This window comes from Hibiscus syriacus, unplaced genomic scaffold (assembly GCF_006381635.1).
Source record: "Hibiscus syriacus cultivar Baekdansim isolate YM2019G1 unplaced genomic scaffold, ASM638163v2 tig00111758_pilon, whole genome shotgun sequence".
Classification (NCBI taxonomy): Eukaryota; Viridiplantae; Streptophyta; class Magnoliopsida; order Malvales; family Malvaceae; genus Hibiscus; species Hibiscus syriacus.
Window position 1 is genome coordinate 333902 of NW_024063170.1, and position 9632 is coordinate 343533.

The 9632-nt window shown below is 34.9% G+C and overlaps 2 protein-coding genes across 3 annotated transcripts; one reads left to right on the forward strand and one right to left on the reverse strand.

Annotated features, from left to right (window-relative positions):
• Window positions 1-3346: 3346 nt before the first annotated feature.
• Window positions 3347-6710, forward strand: LOC120169377 (protein PHOX1-like). Of its 2 annotated transcripts, none has more exons than XM_039177527.1 (3): window positions 3347-5743; window positions 5834-6087; window positions 6432-6710. In XM_039177527.1, exons 1-2 carry the CDS (start codon window positions 3766-3768, stop codon window positions 5980-5982), a joined length of 2127 nt encoding a protein of 708 aa, XP_039033458.1. In that variant the 5' UTR covers window positions 3347-3765; the 3' UTR covers window positions 5983-6087; window positions 6432-6710. The 2 variants fall into 2 exon arrangements, with proteins under 2 accessions (XP_039033458.1, XP_039033459.1); XM_039177528.1 differs by having other exon boundaries at window positions 6438-6710.
• Window positions 6711-7088: 378 nt separating this feature from the next.
• LOC120169324 (protein S-acyltransferase 24-like) lies at window positions 7089-9402 on the reverse strand. The gene is made up of 8 exons (XM_039177499.1): window positions 9262-9402; window positions 8810-8902; window positions 8635-8733; window positions 8285-8363; window positions 8125-8180; window positions 8039-8080; window positions 7869-7928; window positions 7089-7478 (listed from the first exon to the last, which is right to left on the reverse strand). Exons 1-8 carry the CDS (start codon window positions 9400-9402, stop codon window positions 7089-7091), a joined length of 960 nt encoding a protein of 319 aa, XP_039033430.1.
• Between the last annotated feature and the right edge of the window lie 230 nt (window positions 9403-9632).

Genomic DNA, 9632 nt, shown 5'->3' on the forward strand with positions numbered 1-9632 from the left:
TAATACCTGATATATTTAAATACTCAAGTAATATATTATCAAAAAATAAATTTTTTATATAAATAAATTTTATTTAAATATTTAGAATTTCACTTTAAAAAAAATATAGAAGAAGGACAATTTGGTAAAATATACATTCCAGTAATCTTTTATTCCTTCAACCAAACACTGTAATCTTACATTCATGCCAAACTAACCAAACACAGTAATGTAACATTCTCAGTAATCCTATTACCTGGTAATCTTTTATTCCCACTGGTAATCTTACATTCCGTGAACCAAACGCACCCTAAATAATTGATTCGGTTGGGTATTGCATCCAAAAAAAAATAAACCACGAGGATGTCTAATGTTACTGTTAGCAGTAGCACCACCATTATGTCAAAACATTTGGTTGAATCAAATTCCCAAACTCTAAAATCTCTCTTTTCTCACTATGGACTTCACTTTTTTCCTCTCATTGCTGCTCAACACTTGGAACCAAATACTAAAAGAGCAAACTAAAGCATTTTCACCTATAAGATTGAACGTCTACCACCCCGCTTATAAAAAAACCAACCTTTAAGGTGGTTGCCAACTCGATAAAGTAGAGGCTTTTTGAAAAAGAAACTTTAATGACAGTAATAAAAATGAATTGAAAAATTAGTGACTATAATGTATGTTTTAAAAATTTAATAACCAAAATGAAAAATACCCTAAATATTTAGTGACTACCCTTAAAAGAAGAAGTGGAAACGGGGGCAATAAGATTTTGGAGGGTGGAAGGAGGGGTTGAATAGTGAAAGTCACGTTTTTTGAAGGGTACCTTTTCTTGCAACTTTTTTTTCCAGACAAGATGACACGTTAATCTTAAGACACCAAAACCAAAAGCAAACAAAGGCTGAAAAAAAGCTTCTATCCGATCTGAGTTGGGAAGGCAAGTGGGGAATGTATATGTAGTCTTAATTTATGGTTAAAGAAAAATATTATCGAAATTATTGATATTTTTTTTAATAATTTTGATAAAGTATTATTTAAAATATTATTTTTTATCAAAAATATTAATATTTGATATTACTTAAAATATTATTTTTTTTCAGAAATATTAATATTGAGTTCAATCGGAAATTAGTTAGCGATATTAACATTTCTAGTAAAAATATAATATTTTAAGTAGAGTTTTATCATAAATATTAAAAATATATTAATATTTCCAGTAATAAATTTCTTTTACCGTATCGTATAGTTGAACTACCTAGGTAAGTGGGTAATCATAAATCGTTTTCTTTACCATTTCCTATATCTGATTTTTTTTAATATATGGTGAGCGATGGGGTTCAGACACTAAAAAAAACAGCAATTACATTTAATATACTTCTAAGAACAAAGGATAGCTAGCCGTCTTGGCTTGCATTGCAATTACAAGCAAGCAATGATTTTGCTTTTCATTTTAATTATTTCAGGTAAATTACGCGTTTAGTATCTAAACTATTAGTTTTGATCTATTTCAATACCTAAACTTTTAAAATTTTCAAAGCCATACAAAAAATTTAACTTTTGTTTCATTTTAATATCCGTCGGGGTCGTTAAAAATTTAATGGATAGGGTTGCCAGCTACCGTGTCTATAGCTGATGGTGGATCCGTCGGTCGATGAAGCCCAATCTTTCTAGTCTGCAACTTTTTGACCCTCTAAACATGATTTCAACCTCCGCTTCATCGGAAAATATCTCAATCTTTCCAAATCGACGATGGATTCTTCAACTTATCCATCTTCTGATCTTTGTCGTCAATCGTCCAATGGGCCTGGAACTGGACTATGTTGGTCAACTCGTTGTTCTCTCGCAATCCACCGTTCGAATTGGTCATCCGTCCACTGTAGCTATGCCCTGTCAGTCTGTTAAAGTTTTAACAGCAGTGTACTAAAACAAAACAAAAAACTAAACGTTAAGCATGATTTTGAAAAAATTGAAAGTTTATATACTAAAACGGATTAAAACTGATAGTTTTGGTACTAATTGTGTATTTTATCCTTAATTATTTTATGTGATTGTCAGTTATTTTGGGACCCACCACTTGACGTGTTCGTTACATAGAAGGTGCGGGCCCACTCTCTCTTTTGTGGGAAGACAATGTGAATTATTTTTGCTATAGAGACATGAGCACTTGTCTATTTCGGTGTTCCAAACTTATTTTGATTTAATTTTTGATTTGTAAATAAGATTTATAATTATTTTACGCGAATTAATTTATCTTAGTGGTTAAAAGAATTATTGTTAAGATTACAGTTTCAAACATCGTTGATTCCAATAGAATGATTGAACGTTCATTTGTCAAATGGTTAAACATATTTAAAACATATACTACTTCATCATCACCTTAACTTAATAAAAAAATTATAAATATTTTCGATAATAAATAAAACAACACTTAAAAAATAATAAATTAATTAAAACGATTCTTCAGGCAAACCTTCCTTCCTTTCAAGTTAAGCAATGTCTTTTCCTTTTCTTCTTTCCGACTAGTTTATGTAAAAATAAAATAAATAAATCATATAATCCAAAGTCTCATATATCAAATTTAAATTATAAAATATGATCCGTTAATACGATTAATTCAAAAATTTTATTTCAATTAAAAAATTTCAAATAAAATTTGAATATAATTTTTTAACTCGACTCAATCAAATATTTTTCTTTAAATGTTCCAAAATATTTACTACTCTCTTGACATTATGATGATATTATCATCTAATATCAACATTAAGATTTAATCATTGGTTTTATATTAAAAAGGTGATAATCATGATCTGTGTACCAGAGAGAAAGAAAACAATTAATAAATATAAAAATGGATTTATTGTGATTCTGCTTTGGAAGTACCAATAAACTTGGAATCCCAGAGAAAATCAAAACTAGAGGTCCATAAATTTTGATCAAATTATCATTTTAATCACTAAACTTTTAAAAACACATAACGATGATTTAGTTTTTCAAACGATTACAAAACGGTTTATAATACTTGTGAAAGTTTTGATGAGTTTAATGATCATTTTGTAATAACTTGATAAATTTAATGACTGTTTTGCAATAATTTAATAAATTTAATGATTATTTGATAAATTCAATAATCATTTTATGATTTTTAAAAGTTGAGTGAACAAAATGATTGATTATAGTTTGCGAACCTTATGGTGTACTTTACCCAAAACAAAAACTGAAAAAGGTTCCATTGTATTTTTCCTGAAATTTTAAGAATAAATACAATATTAAATTATTAATGAGCATTCCGCTAATATAAAACAAAACCGAAAGGGGTGGTGGTTGATCTGTTTTTCTTTCGGTTCCAAAGGGATTCTATTGAAAAGCTCTCTTTTTGAGTTTTCCCGGAAAATTTTCATACCTCGTTCGGTTCATTTACCAGATAAGTCCATCTCGTCTGCCTTGAATTTATCCTTTTCTGTTTCATCAAGGTTTTATCTTTTTAGCTGAAGTTAAGGATTTTGGGATTGTTTTGTTCCTCTCTGAATTGGGATTGGTTACTTCTTTGTTCAAGGAGTGACAATTTCATTGTTTGGAGGGGGTATAATTTTTTTTATTCATTTTCTGGGTGATCTATCATTTGCATTTACGGTGTTGTGCTAAGGGAAAATCTAATTATCATTTTCTGGGGATCGTGTGGCTTTAGTTCAAGGGGTAGTGATTTTTTCGTAATTAGATAAAGGGTTTAGGTTTTTTTATTTTTTATTTTTTTTGTTGAAAATTATTTGAGAAATTGTTGGATTTGCAATGGGGAAGCATAGAGTAAAGAACAAGAAGCAAACAGGAAAAGTAGTCGATAGTAATGTGAAGCATAGCAAAGTCGGAGATAGCAGTTCGAAATCACATAATTCGGACATGGCGATTTTCGTTTCCATGTCTCAAGAACTGAAGGAAGAAGGTAACAAACTGTTTCAGAGGAGGGATCATGAAGGAGCAATGTTGAAATTCGAAAAGGCCCTCAATTTGCTTCCGAAGAATCACGTTGATGTATGCCATCTTCGGAGCAATATGGCTGCATGTTATATGCAGATGGGACTGAGCGAGTACCCCAGGGCAATCCACCAATGTAATTTGGCTTTAGAGGTAATGCCTAAGAATAGCAAGGCCCTCCTGAAGAGGGCGAGGTGTTACGAGGCTTTGAATCGGTTCGAATTAGCTTTCAGAGATGTTATTACGGTTCTCAACGTGGAGCCAAATAATATCATGGCAATAGAGATTTCAGAAAGAGTACGAAATGCACTCGAGAAAAAAGGGTTACGAGTGAATGACACAGTGATTGAATTGCTTCCGGAGTACGTTGAACCTCCAAGTGCTTCACAAGGTTCAAAAGTTGTCAAAGAGAAAGCCAAGAAGAAGATCAATAAAGTTGAAGACAACAATGCTGTGGACCAAGTTCAGGAGAAGAAGGTTGACAAATGCACAGATGAAAAGAAGGGTGAGGATAAACTGGCTGTAGAGGAGGTAATCATCAATAAAATGGAGGAAGAACCAAAGAAGATTGTGAAGTTTATTTTCGGAGAAGATATAAGGTGCGCTCGGTTGCCACTTAATTGCAGCCTTCTGCAAATACGGGAAGTTATTCATGATCGGTTTCCTAGCTCAAGAGCAGTTCTTATCAAATACAGAGATGAAGAAGGCGATTTAGTCACAATCACCAGTGATGAAGAACTGAGATTGGCCGAAATATCGGCAGTATCACGGGGTTCCCCGAGGCTGTACCTTGTAGAAGTCAATTCTGAGCAGGATCCATTCTTTGAGAGATTCAAGCTTGAGGAAGGTCACAAACTCGGCTTAAAACAAGGTAAGGCAGTTGAAAACGGGGATGCCAAAATAGTTAAGGAAGCAAGGAAAGACTCATGTTGCATAGAGGACTGGATAATCGACTTCGCCCACCTGTTCAAGAACTATGTTGGCTTTGATTCAGATGCATACTTGAATCTTCATGAACTCGGTATGAAGGAATATTTGGAGGCCATGGAGGACACAATTACAAGTGAAGAAGCCCAGGACCTTTTCAGCAGGGCGGCTGAGAAATTTCAAGAGTTGACAGCATTGGCATTGTTCAACTGGGGAAATGTTCATATGTTCAGGGCAAGGAAGAGGGTGTACACCACGGATGATGGCTCGAGAGAATCTGTACTCCAGCAGATCAAAACTACCTATGATTGGGCACAATTAGAATATACCAAAGCAGGAAAGAGGTACGAGGAAGCCCTGAGAACCAAACCCGATTTCTATGAAGCTCATTTAGCTCTAGGGCAACAACAGTTTGAGCAGGCAAAACTTTCTTGGTATTATGCAATTGGTAGCAATGTTGATCTCGAAACTTGGCCTTCCGAGAAAGTGCTGCAACTTTATAACAATGCTGAGGAAAATATGGAAAAAGGCATGCTTCTGTGGGAGGAGTTACAAGTGCAATGCCTGCGTGAGCTTACCGAACTGAAGAAGGAACAAAAACAGATGCAGAAAATCAGATTGGATGGTTTATTCAAAGATATATCAGCAGATGAGGCTGCTGAGCAGGCTGTCATCATGAGTGCTCAAATAAACCTTTTATGGGGCACCATACTTTACGAACGTTCGATCATGGAATTCAAACTAAGGCTACCAGTCTGGCAAGAATGTTTGGAAGTGGCTGTTGAGAAATTCAAACATGCCGGGGCTTCTCCTACGGATATAGCTGTTATGGTAAAGAACCATTGTTCAAATAACAACGCAGTGGAAGGTAACTTACTGCTTGAAATTCATAACTTTGCATCAGCATCTAACATCTGCATATACCATAGAAGCATGACTCATCTTTTTGTCGTTTCAGGTTTAGGGTTTAAGATTGATGAGATAATACAGGCATGGAATGAGATGTATGAAGCTAAAAAATGGCAAAGCAAGTTTTCATCATTCAGACTAGAGCCATTACTTCGACGGCGAGTTTCAAAAATTTATCATGCATTGGAGTTTGCATGAGTTGTATGTTGTTTTGTGTGGGGTTTCCGGGAAAATACGTGGATGGAAGCGTGCATAGATGCTTAATATTACTTGAAGTGAGATATATGGTCCTGATTTTTTTAGGTAAGCTGATTGATTCTCCAGAATAAACCACAATAGTGCCATAGAACATTTTGATGCAATTCACCTCTGAAAAATATGAATATTTTCTTCAAATTTTTTCTGCATGCCGAAATCATCACATGCGCTTTTATTGGCCTGTCACTTTCAATTACATGTTTATTCACCTCCATTACCATGTTATGAGAAAACCGTATGCAATTCGTTTTAAGTTGCCAGGAATAACTTCAGGTTGTCTCCTATGCAAGTTTTTCTTTCTATCTTTCATTCAGATCAGCCTTGAACTTTCAGAGTCAAAGGAGACTGTTACGGTTCTTAAAAGTGTTTGATTGATTCCCTTTGTCAAGAAATAGGTTCAAAATTATCCATAGAAGTTCGGGGACGACACGAAGCAGCAGCAGCAGCGGGGATTTCATATTTGCTAGTCGGTTTCTGCTTTTGCCTTCATCAGCTTCCTCCCTCGAAGAAGCAGAAAATATACATAAACAGTGAGTCCATTATTTGTAATAATTTTATAGATTTGATATTTGATTTAAACTGATCAATTCGTTATTTGTCTTAGTTATTTTTTATTAAGAAATTTAGAAGACAGATGTTCTTGTATTGGATTGATCCGAGTGTGTTTGTTGGAATAATTGAGGATTGTTGATTTGTTTTTCAGCTTTCGCTTCCACCTTTATCAATCATTCAAACTAATCAAAATATTTCATCAAAGAATAAAATAATTATTATTACAATAATAAATAATTAATGAGACTATTTACATTGTTCCATACTTCACATCAACCCCAAATGGATTACTTTCAAACATCCCAGACTGTAAAACCATTGAGAAAATGCGAAAAGTCGGAAAAATGCAGCACCCATAAACTCAAAACAGAGAATGAGCGACTGATAGATCGACAAAATCTGAGACCAGATGTATGTAAGCTTTTAATCCGACGCACATCATCAGTTTGAACTTATCCGGATGTGAATATCGCAAAGTTGCGACGGTAAGGATGCTACTCCGTCCACGACCAAGATCTGATACCAAAGACTCGTTCTCGGCTTTCCACTTTGCTATGGCTAAGGGTGCAGTGCGAAGAATGAACATGGCCATGATGTGCATTGGTGTTGCTAGAATTAAGATGTACAGCTACACGGTTGTTTCCGTTCACCAGAGCATTCAAATCAGCGTTTTGCAAGTTTGGTTCCATTAACATTTGAACCAACCCAGTACCTTTGGAATCTTCAGTAATCGGCACGTCTTCATGGTAGCTATTGATCAGGAAATCGGAGCAGTTTTTCCAGCATCCATGATCATAGGGATTTCTAAACTGACCATCAGCACCCCTGAGGTAACTATAGCGCATGATATTTTCCATTTCATTCGTTGTTATATTCCGAGATATCTGTAGCAATTATTCACGTTCAACAGAAGGGAGTTAGATATGCAAAATTATCTACAACCTAACCGTAAGCACCACATCGGATGTTGGACCTATGTATGTTAAATTTTTTCCAAGTTTCTCTATGCATTTGTAAGGCCTTTAAGAGGTTTTCATCCCCTACCATGTCCAGATGTATGTCCGACACGTGTTGGACATAAATACATAAAGAAGAATAGTCGGAACAACAAAAAACGAAATGGCGTAAGCAAGCATACAGACAGAAGTCCATATTATGTTGGGAGAAAAATGATGCGACAGAAGGTTGGCTTGAGATTTCAACCCTTGGGGGTAAACAATGCCTTGATTATGCATATCGGGATGGAAAGGGTACATGATCATTTTAAGCAATACCTCAAAACTTCCGATGCAGGTACGGACACATTCACTCAATCCATAATCACTAATAAACTCCTGTTACAGTTTGATTAAGATTAATGGTGGTTTACGGTGAGAGATTTGCTCTCCAAAACTCTGCAGTGTGAGCGTCGGACTAATCTAAAAGAGCATGAAGAAGCACATACCTTTTCAATTGAGGCCAAGGTCGGAACAATATAAAGTAATTCCTACAAGAAACAGACAATTAGAGATCACGAAATCTCAAGCATACCTGAAAAGCCTGTGAAATAGTTAATGCTGATGGAGCCATTGGATCCGTCAAGATTCCTGTATGTGACAAGAACACATTCGTGGGACATTCAAGGAGGAAAAAGACGACTATGCTAACCTTGGAAAATAGTTTGAACTTGGAATTTGAATAGAAGGCATACTTGTCATAGCAACTCCACCAGTAATCGACATTGCTAAAACTTCTAAAACAATGAAAACAAAAAATTCCCGTTTGTTTTTCTGCATCACGAGGCACCAAATGAAATTAAACGGACACCATGACTTCATCAAAATTAAATACTATTCACTTTCCATATGGGAAATTCGACCTATAAGCATAATTGTAACTAACACCCGATCGCACTTCACCCACATTGTCTATATCTTTGAAGATAAAAGTCAAAGTATAAGAGCATTCAAGCCCTTAATTTGATTGTATAATTGGAGTACAGGATGTTAAACATGTAACAAAATAAAGTATTAAAATAATAACAGAGGAAAACTAAAGCACCTTGCCAACACAATTTGCTACCCAAGGGCAATGATGGTCAAATTGTTCAACACAACGATCACAAATGGAGCAGTGTTTGGCACGAAGAGGCCTGACAATCTGATTATTTAATAAAATAGCAAAACAATAAGAGAAAGCGAAATTATCGAACGAATAACATATAGACAATAAAAACTAGAATTGGCAAGCACCTTGATGTTGTACATAGCTGAGACCAATTTCCAGCAAGCAAAGCTGGATTATTTACCTCAATCTTCAATAAAGGTTCCTAGCAGAAATAAAGAAAAAATGTTCGATAGTGATCAACTGTATCAATCATTAAAAACACGGTATGTACAAGATTTGCATGATCATCATAAATAAAAGAAAGGTGTTGATTAACCAAGTAATCATCATAGTAGAAGAGCAACCATTAAAATGGAAAAGAGTTTTCATAACAAGGAATAACCCAATCCGACTAACTGAGTTTAGTCTGAAGAAACACAAAGGGTGAAAGGAGACATTTTGCCTGGGGATTATGTATCACAGATGTCCACCGATGTTAATGTCAATTTCAAGCATATTGATCTACAAGAGCTTATAGAGATTTGGGAGATTTGGAGAGTAGCTACCATGGAGAAATTTCACAAGAAATATGGCGACATGACCTATCTCCTCTGCATAAAGATAGATGAACCGTTTGTTAAAGCTCTGGTCCAATGTTGAAATTCCGTATACAACTGCTTCACTTTCAACAGACAAGATTTGACACCAACAATAGAAGAGCATACTACTCTATTTAACATCAAAAGCCTCCAGGTGGATATAATTCATTCTAGACTTCTGAAATTCCAATCCTTCAAAAGTAAGCTTGTGAAGATTACAAGTAGAGTTGAAGATTGGATAGTAGAGCACATCCAAAAAAAGGGAGAAAACGAGTGTTTTTCCGTGACATTGTCTCAAGAAGATTTCTTTGACATATTGGAGATAGGTATAAATCTTGCACCGACTGTCTTGAC